This window comes from Typopeltis vanoorti, chromosome 18, assembly GCF_054136105.1.
Source record: "Typopeltis vanoorti isolate ZY-2024b chromosome 18, IOZ_Tvanoo_1.0, whole genome shotgun sequence".
Classification (NCBI taxonomy): Eukaryota; Metazoa; Arthropoda; class Arachnida; order Uropygi; family Thelyphonidae; genus Typopeltis; species Typopeltis vanoorti.
This window is the reverse complement of record NC_143566.1, coordinates 85,348,867-85,369,025: the sequence shown is the minus strand read 5'-3', so window position 1 is coordinate 85,369,025 and position 20,159 is coordinate 85,348,867. Positions and strand designations below refer to the sequence as shown.

The 20,159-nt window shown below is 36.4% G+C and overlaps 1 protein-coding gene across 2 annotated transcripts in view; it reads left to right on the top strand.

Annotated features, from left to right (window-relative positions):
• LOC150096883 (uncharacterized) overlaps positions 1-20,159 on the top strand; it is a 111,448-nt gene that overhangs the window by 51,635 nt on the left and 39,654 nt on the right. For both annotated transcript variants that reach the window (XM_090408135.1, XM_090408134.1), the window contains exons 5-6: positions 853-925; positions 9,347-9,549. In XM_090408135.1, coding sequence (XP_090264261.1) covers positions 853-925; positions 9,347-9,549 — 276 coding nt within the window. The remainder of the gene's footprint in view (positions 1-852; positions 926-9,346; positions 9,550-20,159) is intronic.

Below are 20,159 nucleotides of genomic sequence, written 5' to 3'. Positions count from 1 at the left end.
CTTTAAAACCTAATCCTAAAAAATTTATTATTTATGAACTTTGGATTAATATTTGTGAAAATTGTTTAATGAAAATAAAGCAGAGTACAGTGCATATGTTTCTGTGAATGGGGGAGGGGGGGTGCGATAAAATGTTCCTAAGCTATGGGGGGGGACATTATTGTACAAAGTTTAGAAATCACCTCACTGGTATCTCAGATATCCATGCACGATGTTTTTAATATGTATGTAGAGAGTTTAAATGTGTGCCCTATCTGCTTAAAGTCTTATATCTGTCAATTATGGGCAGATATCTACATGCTGAGATGTGGTTAAATGGAACTTCTGTGTACATCGATTTAGGACATCTGGTTATTTTTAAACTCATTTTTTCATGTTGCATTAATGATGCCAGTGCCATATACAGCATGAACTGTAGTGGATTTTTGGTGTGTGTTGGGGGGATTACCTACTAATATATTTCTGATTATAGGTTTCTGTTGTAGTTTTTTTAGACAGGACTAAAATCAGCAGCAGTACTTTACAACTTCCCTTCATTATTGAGCATGAAGAAAATGATGTTTACAGAGCATTTTTGTTTTAAGGAGAAATATTTGACTCTTTTAAGACAGATCAATGTGTCTTTACTTTGGATTCAACACCTTTGTAATGTGCTCTTCTTCACTTTGAAGTGTAATTTAAAGTACACACACACCAGGATATACACATAATTTCAAATAGAAGCAACACACTCTTCTAAAAAGTATTGTGACATGGGGCATGCTTCTTTCATTTGACCTTAAAATTTCATCAATAGTTTAAATTATATTTGTAATTAAGGGAAATATGAAAAAATATATTTTATTGATATAGGTCCATATGCAGCCTGTGATCCGAGTAGTCTGAAAAAGCATATGCGCATTCACACAGATGAAAGACCCTTCAAGTAAGTTTTTGTAGCAAATTATGTTGGTGGTGATATATTTATAGATGTTAACTTTTTAACTCCATCATTTTACTGTTAAGTAAAGTTTTATTTTAAAGCTAGTTTTTCCATCAACCTTTAGAAAAAGTTATTGGCAGGAAACTGTTGGAGGTATAACTTATATACATTTACATTGCTGGTCAAACAACCTCTTCTATTTTACAGTGGAACAATCAATAAATGTGTTTCCTTTCCAATCTGATTGGCAGAGTCGATAGTGCTTCCACTCTCCAATAGGTTATGGGTTCATATTCTACTGCAGGAATGGATGCTTTTGTGAAGGTATTCTTACATGGTAGATGACTTTTATAACCTTATGTGAAATCACCATTTTGCTCACTGCAATCCTGAAGTGATTCAGAAAACTTCCATGTTTGATAGAGCAAGGTTTTAGATTATCTAACCTTTAGCCCACCCGTGGTACTAATATACAATACATTTACAGCCTTTTATGGATGGAATTTGCATTAAAAAATTGTCTTGCTGTTTATTGCTTTTACATGAATTTATGTATTTTGAAATTGTCTATGAAGAGTGTTATAACATTGTTCATTGGCTTTCTAAAATAACATGCATATATTATATATCATTTCTTATTCTACCAGACTTACGCTGGCAAAAATTTTTTAGTTACATACATATATATATATATGTATATATGTATTCCTGAGCTTCTACTCGGTTGTTATGGTACATTTTAAAAATAGATATTTAATGACTTTAAACTGAGATAAAATATTGTTTTAATGAGAATGATACAACTAGTTTCAGCCTTTTACAGCCCTCATCAGGTATCCACTAAAGGTAGAACACAATAATAAAAATTGAAGTTACAAAAAACTGAGAATTACAGGCAAAAATGCAATACATAATTGACATAAAAAATGTTGTATTTTTCAAGTTGTTCTATCCAACGTGCCATTGTCTGTTGCGTGATTGCTTGTAAGTTCTCGAGAACGCCAGTATTGAACAACTGCAGTATGGCTATCAGGGATGTTGTAACTTAAATTGCTGTTCAAATGTTCAGGATTAAGGAGGATTTCCCTGGATTCGACGATTTTCCTTTCAAACTCATCACTGCAGCGAAAAATGTTTTCGGATTTATCCCAGCAAACTGAGTGACTTTGTAGATCATCATGAGGATTGTTTGAGAAAAGAACATGACTGGATAGCACTGATGCATGTGATCTTTTATAGGAGATGTCTCTCTCTTATGTTCTTCTATACGTGGTTCAATAGATTTGTTAGTCTGTCCAAAGTAAGGAATATTACAATTATGGTGTGATATACAAAGGTATATCACACCATAATTTGTATGCACCTGGATATTTTAGGTTGTGATGAATAGGCTTCGGATGGCTTATAAGAGAACGGATTTTAGGTAGTGTAGTGAAAAACGTCCTGTGTTGTATTTTTTTAAGGACTTTAGTCAATTTATTGGAGACTGAAGTAATGTATGGGATGGAGATGCTACCTTTAAAATTAGTAGTTTCCATAGTACACTGCCTAGTAGGATCCAGAAGAAACTTCTTAATTGCTTTTTCAGAATATCCATTTTGTTTAAAGATCAGAGAAAGGTGATTAATTTCTTTTTGAAGCTCATCTGGTTCATTTAAAAGAGAGCGTGCGCTTTGTCCTAAGGTGGAGATAGTTCCGAGCTTTTGTGGTTGGAAGTGGTGAGATTGACAGTGCAGATATCTATTAGTGTGAGTGGTTTTCTGTATATAGAGATTTTAAATCTATCAGAGAATTACATCCAGGAACGTGTAATTCTTACATGATACTCTGATAGATTTAAAATCTCTATATACAGAAAACCCACTTCATAAACCTGAAGATGTTGATCAATTCAACGAAACTAGTAAACTAGTAGTATCTTTTCAAATATACCATGCCATCTCTTTATCTCTTGGTATCAGTCATTAAAACTTTTTAATAATATTTCCCACCGAGTAAAATGAATTGTAATTATATATATATATATATATATATGTGTGTGTGTCAATTCAAAACGTGAAATAATCTTTGAATTGAGGTTTCTACAGTGTGAATTGTACATTATTACATGACTGGTTTCATGTGTCATATTGTATACATTCATCAGATTAAATTACAAAATTAGAAAAAGGTATTAACAGGAAGATTTCTAAATTAACACTGTAAGTCAAATGAACTTAAACCAGATGTTGAACATACGAGGTGGTATCAAAAAGTTTCGAGACTAGCTCTGTTAATGAGAAATTACTTTATTTATCTACGTTTACATACTATCACCTTGCATATCAATACTGCGCTCCCAGCATTCTTACCACTTCTGGAATGTGTCCTGGAAGTCTTCTTTTCGAAGCATGTCAAGCACCTTCTGCGATTCGTGCTGGATCTCTGCAATGGTGTGAAAACAGTGACCTTTGAGCTGTATCTTCATCTTTGGGAAGAGGGCGAAGTCTGCAGGAGCCAAATCTGGCGAGTAGTGTGGGTGCAGAAGTGAGATCATGTTGTTTCTGGCGAGAAACTCATGTGTGAGGAGAGCTTGGTGACAGGGTGCATTATCGTTGTGAACCAGTTTTTCGCGCACCACAGATCTGGTCGCTTTCGCCGAATATCCTCCCCCAGACGCCTTTAAAACCTGGCAGTAGAACTTGCTATTGACGGCCTGGCTCCTGAGGATGAATTCTCGATGCACAGTGCTGCGAATGTCGAAAAAGACAATGAGTATGGTTGAGCTGTGGATCTGCCTCGCCTTTTTCGGTCGTGGAGATGATGGGCTATTCCACTGTGAAGACTGTTGCTTCATCTCAGGGTCGTACCCATACACCCAAGTTTCGTCACCGGTAATGATCCTCGACATGAAGGATGGGTACTCCGTGGCACGCTGACAGAGTTCTTCCCAGACTTCGACCCGGTGTTCCTTCTGCTCCTGGGTCAGCAGCCTGGGGATGAACTTGGCAGCAACATGGCACATGTTCAAATCACACATGAGGATTACCTGGACTGTTCCATATGACACACCGACAATGGCAGCAATGTTGTGGAGTGTTCTCCGACGATCCTCATGCACAAGTTGGCGAATGGTTTCGATATTTTTGGGGGTTGAGCTTGTTGAAGGTCTTCCTGAGTGCTGCAAAAAAGGTGTCCATGATGCTACAATCACTCAACAGTCATGGTTTCTCTCAAATGCTAGGTGAAATTTTCTGTGCTTGAACATCTGCAATGTTGAATAGACAAAATAATCTGGAGAAATCCATCTCAAAGAACATAATAAAGACATAGTGACAAAGTGAGCACATAAATCTGGATTGACTTTTTATACACCCAGAGAGAAACATTGAGTACTTTGACAGCTAACAAGAATGCCATTCATTGAATTCAGTACCTACCTATGCAGACTTAAAAAAGCTGCTGAAATGCTATGATGTCCAGCAGCTTCTTTAAGTCTGCATATATAGGTACTGAATGTAACAAATGTAACAAAAACTAAGGTCTCGTATTTATCTCATATTTAGCTTTGGACTGCACATATCAGAAACCTGATAGATATGAATTAGGCTATATCAGAAATTATGCAGCACATTGCACCAATGAGCCATGCATCTGACATCTCAATGTTATGTTCAACATCCAGTTAAGTTCAATGCATAGCAATTTTTAATTTAGAAATCTCCCTGCTAATACATCCTTTTAAATTACATTTTTCTAATGTAATTTAAAAGGATGTATGTGATATGATGTACAAAACTGGTCATTAAACAGTTTCTTTCTGAATGTATTATACATGATTTTTTAAAGTAATGAAATAATCTTTGATTTTTTTTTCCTGTGCTGTTGAATTAATTCATTTAACTTGCTAATTAATTTATACTTATTAAATAAGTTAATTTGTAGTTTTAGTTTCAGTTTTACATCAATATAAGTGGTGTGCTTTAAGCATAATACAAATACACTTGGTCGTTGACTTACGACCGACTTCCGTTCTGACTGACTGGTCGTATGTTGGCCATATATTTATTAACAGTATTCTTTAACCTTTCTAATCTTTTTATCATCTTTATAATTTATTTTTATAATCTTTTAAATTTATAATTATGTATATTGTACATAATGTGAAAAATAATACTGTACATACTGTACAGTATTATTGTAAACACAAAAATACAATCTAAAATTAATGTAAAAATTAATACAAATGAAATTTACAAAATCAATTTTTTAATCTCTGCTTGTGCTGGGTTGTGGATCATCAGGGTCATGTTCTTGGGTTGAGGTAGGAGATGTTCTCTTGATGAGGAACATGCTGAGCTTTGTTTGAACAGTTTGTTTCTTTTTTTTTTCTTCATATATCTCACGATAACAACGCACAACATCTTGAATGATATGTTCAACCTTTGTGAATCATTCAACATTAGGGTCCATTTGCTTTGAAACTGGCAAGAGCTTTATTCAGTTGCGAAAAAGAATCTGATAAACTCTTGGCAGTGAATTTCTTTTCTAGCTCCTCTTCTTCTTTCTCTTCTGACACTCTCTGTGCTTCCAATTCAGTCAGCTCTTCATCCGAAAGTTCTTTTATTTCACAATCTAGCAACTCCTCTATGTCTGCTATTTTACATTCTAATTTAAGATTTTTTGCAAGTTTAGCTATTTTTTCTGTAATCACTTCCAGTTCCTCTCCTTTTTCAAATCCTTCAAATGTATTCGCATAACATTTTAGACACTTTTTCCAAATTCCTGACAACATACAATTCTTTGTTACACTTTCCCATGCGTTCAAAATATTCTTGATACACTGAAGAATGTTGTACTGCTTCCAAAAGTCTCGCAAAGATAAATCAGCATCAGAATCTATCACTTCGATGGCTTGTGCGAATGTTGTTCTGAGGTAGTGAGCCTTGAATGCTGAAATAGTAACCTGATCCATGAGTTGAATGAGAGTGGTTGTGTTAGGTGGCATAAAAACCACTCTAACATTATATTGAAGGTCGTCCAGATGAGGAGGGTGGTTAGGGGCATTGTCCATAATCAATAAAATCTTGAAAGGGATACCTCTGTCTACACAATATTAAAGCAGTTCATGAACCAGTCTTCGAACAGTGCTTGAGTCATCCAAGCTTTAGGGTTTGAACGGTAGTAAACAGGCAGTGTGTGCTTGTTGATGTACTTAAATGCACAAAGGTTTTCTGAACGATAAATGAGAAAAGGCTTCAGCTTAAAACCCGCGGCATTCCCACCAAGCAACAAAGTCAACCGATCCTTAAAAGCTTTGAATCCTGGCATCCTTTTTGCTTCTAGGTGTACATACGTATGATTAGGCATGCATTTCCATTGCAAGCTGGTTTCATCTACGTTAAATATTTGTTCCGGTAGATAACCTTCTTCTTTGATTAAAGAGTCAAAACTATCAACGAATTTTTGGGCTTCATCTGCACTTCCTGCTTCTCCTGTGACACGTACATTATGCAAAGCAAATCTTTTTTTAAAATGCTTAAACCATCCAGTACTAGCCTGAAAATCTTCTGCGTAATCGTCTCCGGTGCGTGATTTTAAACTCTGAAACAGACTTCAAGCCTTCGCTTGCACCGCGCAAAGGCTCATGGGTGAATTTTTCTGTATTAAATCTTCCATCCACATAAACAACAATTTCTCCATTTCATGGATGGGTCCCTGTCGTTGTTTGGTTAAAATTGTATCCCATATGGTTAAAATCGTATCCCATAGTTATCGTACGTGCAGCTGCCTGATTTATTATTAATTTATTCTTTTTTTTTTTTTTTTTTTGTGGTTGTAAGTGCAGACGATCGTAAGTCGACGACCAGGTGTATATTCACCCGGGGCGAATATTCTAGGTGTGTGGTACTTATCCTCTGAATAGCAATATCGCCATTATATTTTGTTGTCTTTAACAGGAATAAACTCCCTTAATTGTGTCCTAGCTTCGTGTGATTCCTAACATTAAACACAATATACTAATGCTTAATGAAGAGATTTGAAGCATAAACATTGCATCATGTTCGCATTAATAGCCCAGGTGCGTGTTTCAAAATACATACATCTTTGAGCCCTTTGAAAAGATGTATAGATGGTACAGCGGGTCAAATTCTTAGCGCTCTGGTAGTTTTAAACTGCCAAAAAGGCGAGGCAGGGTGAGCTCTGAGAGAATTGGAAAAATTTGTTAGCGCTCGCATTCAGAAATGGGTTGACACTCTTTGCAATGAACATCATGGATTTACTAAGGGAAGCTCATGTCTTAGCGACTTGTTCGCATTCTATAACAATGTTACCATTGAACTAGACAAGGGGAATGGATACACCATGATACTTTTGGATTTTGCTAAGGCTTTTGACAAAATTCAGCATAGTAGGCTGTTGCATAAATTGGAGAATATGGGTTTGGGTTATAGAATATTAGCGTGGATAAGAGGATTGCTGACTGATATATATCAAAAGGAAGTATACAGGGAATGTGAGTCTGCAAGATTCAAAGTAACCAGTGGTGTACCACAAGGATCGGTGCTTGGTCCACTATTATTCAGTCTGTACATTAATGATATTAGTAAGGATTTGACAAGCAACATACAGCTATTTACTGATGATGCAGAGATAGGTAGGGTAATCAGGAATGCTGCTGATATGCAGTACTTGCAAAATGATTTGAATAGGCTGGAATTGTGGGCATGGGAAATTGGATGTCAGTTCAATATCAGTGAATGTAAAGTCATTCACTTTGGCATGATTAGATATCCAATGTCATATTATATTGGTGGAATTATGCTAGAAGAAACTGATGAGGCTAGGGATCTTGGAGTGTTAGTAGAGAAGAAGTTGAAGTTTGGGGACCATGTGGCAAAGATTGCAAATACAACTCAAAGGATAATTGCAATGCTGAAACAAACTTTCGCATGTAAAGATAAGGATGTCATTTTGCCTCTTTACAAGGCTTTGATAAGATCTCGCTTGGACTAGGTCAGAGAGTTTGGGATGTTCATATGGAATTTCTTGCTTTTTCATTCTTTACTCAGAAACCGATTGGACAACTAAGTGCTTCAGTAGTATAGTGGGATAAAACTTATTGAAAAATGTCACTTTAAATTAGCTTTGTTGAGTTGAAGTGTGTTGAATCAATATTCAGTTTACTAATCACAATTGGGCCATCATTATACACATACCAGTCACTAAATTAGAAACTTTCATTTTACTTATAGGTATGCAACTGTGAATAACGATCCTCTTCAATTCTCTGCTCATAGTTCAGTGAGATATAGGTCAGGAATAGCCTTCATTAAGTGCTTTGGTCAATTGCTTCACACAGAAAGTTCTGTAAATAGGAGGACATCTGAACATAAAACAATATAATGAAGAAAGAGTCGCACATGTTGATAGATAATGGAATGCTGTATCTAACGAATGTACCATTCGTTAGATACAGCATTCCATTATCTATTACACCATGTTTCAATCATTAAACATACTATTTTGCCAAAGACTTTATTTGATGCTTACATTATCTCACCATCTGAGTGGATCTTAAAGCATATGTGTTTTACTTATTATCCATAAAGAAATCTCATCCTATAGTAGATGTGAAGGATTCTTTTGGCTCGCAAAAGAACCAATTTCTGGTTCTTTGCAGAAATCATTGTTTTCGTATAGGCATGCAACTGCAATACTAGTTCTCTGCAGTTTCCTGCACATAGTTTGGTGAGATATGGGTTGGGAACAGCCTTCAGTTAAATGCTATATAAGGAAGTTCTGTTTGCCCACACAAATCTTCTCAGACAATGGCAATCTCAATTCCTGACAAGACTGTCTTAGGACCACAGTTATGTCTCTTAGACAAGCAATGGTGATACACGTGACCAAGTATTTTTCATTATACATTGCATAAGTGATGTTTATATATATCTGCATAAAGGTTTCTAATTCAGTGGCCAATATGTGTAGTATATAAAGTTACTTGAGTGGTGCTTCATGAAAGGATGAGGCTCTTTTGCTCAGAAATCAATCATTCCTCTGTTTGCTAACAACTTGTCATCAAGAAATCAACTGCATATGTTAGAATATCGAACTTTCACTTCAGGTAGAAGTTAAGGTTGATATTTATTCAATGAAATTCTACAGTTACATTCTTTTACAATTTATTATCATGAATATTTAATTTATTAGATACTAGGAACCCCAGAGAGACAGAGAGAGGAGGGTGGGGAATAACATCCTATTTCAACATCACAGAAAAAGTTTTTTTTTTTAGCTATAATTATTTGGTAATTTTCATTAGTTTATTAGACAATATTTAATTATAAATAATTATCTCATTACCTTTTCATCTTTGGAAATTTTTCTGGAATTACTTTAGCTTATGTAAAGAATTAATTTTATTTCTCTGGTTTTCAGATGCCAGATATGTCCATACGCAAGTCGTAATTCCAGTCAACTGGTGGTACACTTAAGGACTCATACTGGAGACTCTCCATTCCACTGTTCAGTTTGCACAGCTAAATTTAAAATAAATTCTGATCTGAAAAGGCATATGCGCTTACATACAGGAGAGAAACCATACAAATGCACTATGTGTAATTATCGATGTTCAGTTAAAGGTTTGTTCTCTTTCATTTCATTCAGTACAGATGTTTGTTGACTTCAGTTTGATTGTTATATATCCATCTCTCATTTTATTTGAAAGGTGGCACATTCTTGGAAAATGATTGCAAAATGAAGATACCTTTCAAATTATTTGAAGGTGTAATTTGTATTTCAATCTAAGTACCACAGTTTTGATGTACATGTGGAAAATTTCTTATAAAAATAAGATTAATACCTTTTATGGTACAAAAAAAATTCTTTATAATGATACCAGATATAACAACATATTCAGTGATAGAAAATGTTAGATCCCAGCAAGAAAATTCATTGAAGAGGGAGGAAGGAAATATAACTTATTAACTGATATTATTTAGTGTAGTTATTATTTAGTATTATTTACTGATATTATTTAGTATTATTCAGTAGCAACAGAATGTTTTGTAATTTACAGGATGAAAGAAATTTCTCTTGATAGCTTGGATTAACTGACAGTGATGTTTTTACCTTGAGCATTGTTTGTTTCCTTTATGCTCAGCAGAATATTATAAACCAGACTAAAAGTATGCTTTATTGCTTGTCTAATATCTAAATAATGCCATTCCTGTGTAACAAATTTTTGTATATAGTATTTACTGAGAAGCAAACTTGTTAAGGTTCTCTTACATTCTTAATCACATGTCTGAGTTTTATTTCTCTGTTACATTGGGTGCAAATGGTGTCATACATATTATTGTACATAAATGGAATGATTCATATTATCAATGAAAATTGGGTTTCTTAAATTACTCTATGCCTAGCAGTCCATTCATACATTTCTGATCTGTGTGACATAAGTAGAAGTATTCTAATAAGCTCATGTTCAGTTTCTAGTGTTTGTGTTTACATTAATGAAACAAATTTTAAGAGATATATTTTTTTAATATATTATTATTAGATTCTCCATAGCTCAGTGAATAGTGATAATGCCTTTTTGTTGGAAGACCTGAATTCAAATTCTGTTTAGAACATGATGAACTATATAAGTCCTTTACAACGGAAGGTGATGATTTGGCCAGTTTTGTACAGAGGTGGCAGTTTTTGCATTTCCACACAGAGATAAACAGACTCTCCCAGACAACAATAGATAGTGTAAAACCACTCCATATCATAGTGTTAATTACGTTTATGTGATGCCACTTTGCTTGACTATGAACATTCTAGCTTAATATTAAGAGGAGCAGCACTAGTGTTGTGAGTGAACATAGCAGTAGATTTGAGCTGTGCTAAAAAAAAAAGTGTTTTTAAATAGTGTATAGTTTGGCTTTTTATCATAAATTGTGTGCATTTTTTCAGTCTGGATACAAATATTCTTCAGTAGTATTTTTGTTGTTGGAATTTTTGTTTTTTTATATTGTGTTTTACTACTTGTTTGCTCGTACTCATTTGCTTCTGCTTCTGAAAATGGCATCCTTAAAGAAGCACATGTCAGTGGAATGGAAAGCTTCAGTGCAAAGATCAAGTTCTGCCATGGATTTTTCCCAGTGGATGCATTGAGAAAATTGCTTCATGTATGCACCGAAAAATGTGAAAGATTTGTGGACTGTTAGTGTAAACAAAAAGAAGGGAAGCAATGTGAAAAGTGTGTTGATAGATTTGAATGATTAGAAATTGGAGCAAGAGTCAGGACCATAGTAGATGTGCTTAAGCAAGAGTTAGCGAAAATGAAAAGTGAAATGAAACATCTAAAGAAGAGATTTGCTAATGAGAAGGAGGAAGTTCATATTATGAATAAAGAGTCAAAGGATAATTGTAGACGGAGTGAGGTCCAATGATCAATGGACCCTTGACACCACAAGGTAATAGAGGGTATAAGGAAGAAGATGATGAGGATAATTGTATAACATTATATGGGGACTCAATCATTAGAGGTGTTATGACTAATAAAGTGCACAAAACGTGCTTTTCCGGTGGAATAATGAAACAAATAACTGATGTGTTGCAGAAAAGGAAAGAGTGGGCATCAAAATTAGTGGTAGTTATGGACACAGATGACTTAGTTAGGGAAAAAAATAATATTGATAGAGACTTGAGGAAGTTGTTGCAGCAGGTAAAGGTTAATAGTATTATTGGAAAAGTTGTTAGCATGCTGCCCAGATATGACAATAGTGAATTGAGAAGGAGAGCAAGATAATGAATAGTAAGATGTCTGAGTTGTGTGAGGCAAAGGGATTTCAGTTTGTAAATCTATGGAATGAATTTAAAGGAGAGTTGGAATGGTTTAAAGTTGATGGATTGCATTTGAATGAGTTTGGTGTTGGGCATTTAGAAAGGCTATTATTTTCTGAGAAGGCACAGAGTCAAGAAGTTAATGTAGTAAATAATCAGAGTCTACTTGTGAAGCAGGATAGCACAGCTAAACATAATGCTTGACAGGAGGAAGATGGATACAAGGTTGAAGATGTGGTTGCAGCAGCACATGGTGATGGAATGCATAAAGTTGAGGATGAGACAGGTAGGAATGGGAATCAGGATCAGGGAAACAGAAGTGGTCAGAAAGGTGTAATATAGCACCTAGAATAGAGCATGTTGGTGGGTAGAATGGCCTCAAAGACACAAGGATTGTTATGTTTGTACACAAATGCAAGGAGTATTCGAAACAAGAGTTAGGTTTGTTGCATTGATTGAGTCAGTATGCTCAAAGATAATTTGAATAAGTGAAACTTGGTTGTCTGAGGAGGATATGATGCTGGGAATAGAAATAGAGGGATATATAATTTTCTGGAAGGATAGGAATGTGAAAAGAGGAGTGGGAGTGTTGTTAGTGATTGCAGAGAAATTGTTTCTGCAAAATATGGAAGTTGATAGCACATGAACAGATTTTGAATTTGTGTGGTGTGAAGTTGAAATTAATAGGCTAGTATATCTGATAGGATGCTGTTATAGGCTAGGGAATTTAGTGAATACTGATTGACATGTTTAGGCAAATTGGTTGGGCATGTAAAAAGAAGGTGATCTTGATGGGAAACTTTAATTACAGGAGTATAGAATGGAAGGAGGAGATAATGTATGGAAACAAGGAGAGTGAGTTTGTTGAATTTCTGAGTGATAAAACATCTAAAGCAACTAGAGGCTTTAATGTTTTGGATTTGGTGATAACTTCACAAGATGTAGTTCCTGGTTGGTGAGAGTGATCATGAGGTACTTGTTTGGGAAGTGGTGAAACAAGAAAAGATTACTGCCAAAAATGGATACATGTGGAAGTATAAAGCGGGTGATTATAGAAAGTTCTGTAGTCAGCATCAGTACGTTGGGTAGATGAGCTGAACAGAAAAGATGTTGACAGTGAATGGAAATTCACAAGGCAGTATCTAACATAAGCAATGTATAACTACAGTTACACCCCAAGTTATATAACATGCGACTTACATAAATCCGCAGTTACGTAATAAATTTACTAGTGCATATGAACATGTTTACTGCTTTGTGCAGGTGCGTCTTTGACAGCCTTATTGCAGTGTAGATGCCTTGCACGGTTGCTCAGTCACTTGTTATCACTGTTAGTTTCCTTATTTTTTACCCTTAAAATGGAATGCAAACGTAAAACCAAATGTGCTGGTAATAAATCTAAAAACAAAGGTCTGCAATTACTTGAGAAGAAAAGTTGAAAATAATTCATATTAGTGAAGGCGGGAAAATTCTATCAATAATAGCTCGGGAAATAAATCGACCTATATCGACAGTGAATACAATAGTGAAGGATAAAGTTTGCAATGTAGAAAGCACAAAAGGCGTGGTAGCATTGAAGGGCACAATTATTACCAACAAAGAGGCTGGACCTGATATCAGAGATGGAGAAATTGTCATCTCACTGGATCAATGATCTGACACAGAAGCGGATACAGTTAAGTTTAGTTTACTGGTTATCCAGGAGAAGGCTATGTCGTTATATAAGGATTTTTAGAGCAGGCCAGCATCACTGACATGGAGAGTGCATTTAAAGCTATTGCTGAATGGTTCGAACGATTCAAGAAACATTCGTGAAAAATAATAAAAATGGAAAATATCTGATTAATGGCAAAAAAAAAATAATGTAAGACAGCGGTGCGAGTAGCCATTGAACATTTTATTGTATGTTATTGTATGTATGTAATTTACAAATTTGAGTTATTTAAAGGTTTACAGAACACATTACTTATGTAACTCGGGGTGTAACTGTACATACCAATATTAAATGAGAAAATAAAGTAGGAATGAATGAGCAGTGAAATCAAGCATGCTGTGTTGGAAAAGAAAATGCTACAGAGGAGTTACAAAACAGTTAGCGGTGATTGGATCCATGAAGAGTATAAAGTGCAGGCTAGAAAGAAACAAGAAAGAAAAGGTGTAGTATGAGAGGAGATTGACTGGTCAGGCAAGGTTAACTCAAGAGAATTTTTCTGCTATATGGCAAGGAAGAGAAAGAATGATTATGGCAAGTTGACACTGGTTGATAGTCATGGTAGCAGAATGACAGTTGCAAAGGTTATAGTGAAATTATTGAATGAGCACTTTATCCATGTATATCATACCGGTGTAAATGATGTGGTGCAATATATAGAAGCAAGGCAAATATTAGGAGAATTGGAAGTGAAAGAATCAGAGGTATATTAGGTGTTGATTGAGTTAGATGCTAATAAGGCTGTGGGAATGGATGACATATCACCATGTATTCTTAAGGAATGTGCACAACAGTTAGCTATGCCCTTGACCTGGTTGTTTAATGAAAGTCTTACAGTGGGTAGGGTTTCTAAGGAGTGGAAAGAAAGCAAAATAGTACCCCACTCCACAAGCATGGTTCTAGGAGAGAAGTTTCTATTTATAGACCAGTCTGTATAACTGCAGCTGTAGTCAAGGTGTTGGAGAGATTGTTTAGGCATAGAATACAGAATTGGGTTGATGGATAGCATTCTTTATTATGGTCAGCATGGATTTGTAAAGGATAGGCTTTTGTTTTAGCAATTTACTTGCATTTTATGATAAGGTAATGAGTGTATTAGATAAGGGAAAATCATATACAGTGATATTCTTGGGCTTTGCAAAAGCGTTTGATAGATTACCACATGATAGGTTGGTGTACAAGCTGCAGAGGATGGGAATAGATAGTCTATTGATTCGGAGACCTGCTCTCTGAATGATACCAACAAGTTGTGTATGAAAGAGCAATGTCTCAAAAAAGGAAACTAATTCCATGCCCCAGGGTTCTCTTCTTGGGCCCCCCTGCTGTTTAACTTGTTTGTAAATGATATATCATGTGGTCTGACTGAGGATCTCCAGTTGTTTGCTGATGATGCAAAAGTTGGGGAGAATTATAAGCAGCACTGCTGATAATTATTATTATTATGGGCAACTCCAAGGAGTCCTTAGACTCATCTAGGCAGGCCCTAAATATCATGTCAAAACCTATTCAGCATTTGCACAGTATCTGGCATACTTTGCTTTGAACTCATTCACAGTCATAGCATCCACAACAGACTCTGGCAGCTTATTCCACTCATTCACCACTCTCCAAGTAAAAAACCTAGTTCTAACACCCTTGATAACTGCACTCTTGCTCAATTTCCATGGATGGCCTCTAGTTCTCCCACCACCACACCTGTTCTGAAAAATTTCCTCTGAATTAATCTTGTAAAAACCCCTCAGTAATTTGAATGTCTCAATCATATCACCATTTTCCACCTATCAACCAGTTTCTGTAACCTACAAATCTTCAACCTGTTCTTGTAAGGTTTATTCCATAGACCAGCTACCATCTTGGTCATTTGCCTCTGGATCCTCTCTACCTCCAACCCATCACCAAAAAACACCCTGGCACCCAGATCTGTGCACAGTAGTCAAGATGGGGTCTTATCAAGGCTCGATAAAAAGGAACAATAACCTGCTTGTCTCTGCTCATCACAGTATTCTTCAGTAACCAAGTGATCTGATGAGCTGCTTTAGTCACTTTTGCTATGTTCTCCCGTAAACTTTAACTCCCTATCCACTAACACTCCCAAGTCTCTGGCTTCATCAATTTCCTGGAGTACACTTCCACCAATGTAGTATACTGCTGATAATCTTTTCATCCCAAAATGCATAACCTAACACTTTGCCACATTAAACTGACATCCATTCTCCTTAGCCCAGTCTGCCAATCTATCCAAATCATCCTGCAAAATTTTGACATCATGTATATTCACTATTGCTCTATCCAACTTTGCATCATTTGGACTCTACTCCTGAATAAACTACTCTAGCTCTCCATCAACCACCCTCCTATCCATCTCAACAACCCTATATCCATCCCCATGTGCTGCAGTTTACTGATTAGAATTCCATGTGATATCCTGTCAAAGGCCTTTGCAAAGTCCAGTAATATCACTGTAAACCTATTATCCTTATCCAATTCAGCTGTCACTGTATTATAAAACATGAGCAAGTTACAGAGGTATGATCTACCCTTCACAAAACTATGCTGCCCTCCATACAGTATCCCATTTCTATCTATTCATTCCTGTATTTTGCTCTTGACCAACTTCTCCAATACTTTGACAACAACTCGTGATATGCTGATCAGTTGGTGATTTGCAACATCAGTCTTGGAGCCTCCTTTATGCAATGGAACTATTTCCCCCTCTTTCTACTACCTTGGGACTAACCCAGAGCTGAGACTTAGATTGAACAATATGGTCAAGGGCACTGACAATTCCTTTGCTGCTTCATGTAAGACTCAAGCTGGTATACCATCCAATCCCACAGATATATTCACATTAAGGTTCTTCTGTAATATGCTATTCACCTCCATTTTCATTCACCTCAGTTCTTCTATAAGCCATTGGATCCCTCATTCCTGGCAGTGATATTGCAGAAATAGTAGAATTACTAAGTGAACACTTTGCATGATGTACTCTTGCAAAGTGTTCACTTAGTAATTCTACTATTTCGACTGAGTCCGTTACCTTCCTACCATCGGCATTCCTTAAAATCATTCTACTATATATATTTTTTCTGTTACTTTCAGCATATTGAAAGAACTCTTTGGGATTTTTAGTCTGCATTGCTATTTTCCTTTCATAATCTGCTTTTGCTTTTCTTACTACGCTAGTTACCCTTCTGGCCTGTGACTTGTACTGTTCATGTGCCTGCAGGTCACCTTTATCCTTAAATTCCCTCCACAATTGTTTCTTTTTTTTTTTTTTTGTAGCTCCAGCTTAATGATGTTATTTATCCATTTAACTACTATTTGATTTACTCTTCTGACTCTAGGTATGCAGTCAGCCGTTACCTCACTCAAACACTCCTTCACCACTTCCCATGGACTATCAAGATAGTCCATGGGAAGTGGTGGTTTTATGCCATGTCACTGATCCAAGCAATCTCCTAAGCTTGTCATACTTACCAGCCTGGTAATTCCACATATACCCTGTCTTAACTGACAATTCCATACATTTAGCCACCTCCCAGGTCAAGACCATATGATCACTCTCACCAAGTGGCAATGTGGTCAAATTTAAAGACAAATTCTCAGATGCAATTACTAGATTGAGCACTCTCAAACCACTAGTATATTCCATTACATGGTGACTCAGATAATTATCCCTTAGTAACTGCATAAAATCCATTTCCTTTCTCCCATGTGTCCTCGCCTTCCAATCAATGTTACCATAGTTGAAATCTCCCATAATAATTATCTGTCTTCCACTCGTTGAGTCTATTTGCCAATGCATATTATCTCAATCATCTATTCCATCCCCGGGTCTATAGCAGCACGCAACTGTACATTTTGTTCTGCTGGCCTCAGTCTCACACCAGATAGTCTCAAATGTGCTATTTTCACTGTCCTGCAGTCGAACTTCTATTCTCTTTGGCTGTAGTTCATTGGCCATCATCAATAACACTTCTCCTCCCATTCTTTTCTCTCTATCCTTCCTGAGCACTCTGTACCCTTCACATTCTATCCCACTAACTCTATCACTTTCTGTTAGCCATGTCTCATTAATGCCAATAACCTTTGGCTGGGATGAGCCAAAGGCCAAAAATTCCTCCTGCTTGTTCGTAATGATCCTGGCATTAGTGTACATAAAGTGCAAAAGCCCCCTAGGCCCACCCCTATCTTGATGCCTTATACTAACTATCCCATTCTGGTTTGATACCATTAGTACTAACTCAGGCATATTATACACATTTTTACACCCACCTGCCTTACTGATTTGCATACCCACTCAACAGCCCCCCCCCATAAAAGCTCTAGTTTCCCTGATTCTGCACATCCACTTTCACTTTATTCAACAACAATTTTTCCAGTTTCTGACTAGAACAGTCTCCAACAACAACAACCAGAATATGTTGTAAACAAGTACTGTTAAGGATTTTAACATTCAGTATGATAAATATGTTGTCAGTTGAATGAACCTTCCATGATGAGTCTGCTAATTCCCTTCAGGAAGATTTGAATATTGACTTGGACAAAGGAGTGGGGTTGTAGTTTTAATATTAATAAGTGCAAGGTGTTGCATTTTGGAGTATAGAAATATAAGGCTGTATTGATGATGCCATACTGCAGAAAATGGTTTAGATTTGACAGTGATGGTTGACAATAGACTGAAGTTTAGAGTACATATTGCAAGTGTTGCAAAGACTACACATTATAGGGCTGCTATGATACTCTCCCATTAACATGTAGGGATAAGGAAGTGGTTGTGCCACTATATAAAGCACTGGTCAGACCACACTTGGACTATTGTGCTCAGATTTGGTCACATGGTTTTTAGTGTGACGTTGAAACATTAGAGAGGGGTCCAGAGACAAGTGACTAGGACAATATCAGGACTTTGGAATGCTGGTTATGGAGAGAGGTTGAAGAGATGTGGATTTCAGAGTTTGGTGGATAGGAGAAAAAGAGGTGATATGATAGAGATGTTTAATTTAATGAGAGGATTTTATTGGATTAATCCGGATGAGATTATAAAAAAAGTAGAGGGCTAGAGGGGGAAGAATCAGAGGTCATCCCTGGAAGTTATGTAATAGTGTGGTGAAGAGGGGGATGTGAGGAGTAGATTTTTTACATGGAGAATTGTCAGTGAATGGAATGCATTACCAGAATATGTTGTTAACAAGTAGTGTTAAGGATTTTAAGATTCAATATCATAAATATGCTGTCAATTGAATGAACCTTCCATGATGAGTCTGTTGATTTCATGGAGGGAGATTGTTAAGTCACAAGAAAATTTTTATTGCGAATCCCATCAGTTAAAAAAGTTTTAGAGCCACTATTGCCAGTTGATTAAGCTGGTTATCAGCATCAGTATCTTTTAACTCACTGAGAGAAGCAATATTTTTTCTATGTAGGTGCATTGTGAGAGGTGATTATAGTACGCCCACAGATTCGAGACCCTTCGACACTTCTGCACATGTCAATAGAAAGAGAATCCATTCAGATAATAGGGTAATCAGTCCATATTGTGGGATGAGTTGTTTATTATTACACATCGGAAAATTAACTTCTCTTTTATGATCATTGTAGTTAACAATGTTGCTTGTATAACAGTTGGAAAATTTTACCTATAAAGCACGTGATTTTGTGTGTTGGCGACCAATTAGTACGTCCTTCATTTCTTTCTCCCCTTCAGCATGAATCGACTATTCTTGGCAAGTCGCCAAGCAGAGATCTACAAACTGTAGGCATACTATACAATTGCACGCTGTAAAGATCTTTCCACCTGAGCGCCAATTAATGGAATGCTTTTACTATTCAGTGAGTGGTGTTGCACAAAAATGCATAGTCAATGAACAAGTGGTGCTGCACAAAAATTCATATTTTATATTATACTTGGAGTGCTTAAAGATCAAACCTGTGGAGGGATCAAACCCTGGTCAGTTCTATGGAATGCATAGAACTGACCAGGGCTTCTGACCTAATGTCCAATATCCTCACCTTAATAAGTGCAAGGTGTTGCATTTTGGAGTACAGAAATATAAGTCTGTATTGATGATGCTGTACTGCAGAAAATGGTTTAGATTTGACAGTGATGGTTGACAATAGACTGAAGTTTAGAGGACACCTAATATCCTCACTTTCTTGTGGTGTACCCTGTTAGCTACTGAACGAATGAGGATGGCCTGGCAGTTTGGGATTTAACCGACCAAATTGTATTCTTGTTGGCTTAATTGGCATGAAATTCTGTCATGTCACAACATGACAGAATTTCATGCCAGCTGGGCGTCGCCTGGTTAAGCAAGGCCCCTTTGTTTTCGTCGTTTTCAGGAAACCAGAGTAAGTCAGCAACTAGAACAAATCCTGGAATACATCCCAATTTAACATCTGCAGAGCTCAAGATTGGTACCATCAATATAAGAAGCATCAATGAAAAATGAAATGGAACTAGCAGAAGAAATGGATAAATACCAGATCGACATAATGGGCATGACTGAAACAAAGAAGACAAAAACAGGTGACATCTTTCTAAGCAGCAGTTACAGAATGTTATATTCAGGCAATAACAATCAGGAGAAAGAGGGATTTTCTATAGTATTCAACACTAAATATGATGCTAATCTTCTTGAATATCAGAACGCGCCACTAAGAAAGAAATGGAGGAATTTTTTGAGGCAATAGAGAAGGTGGCTGGCA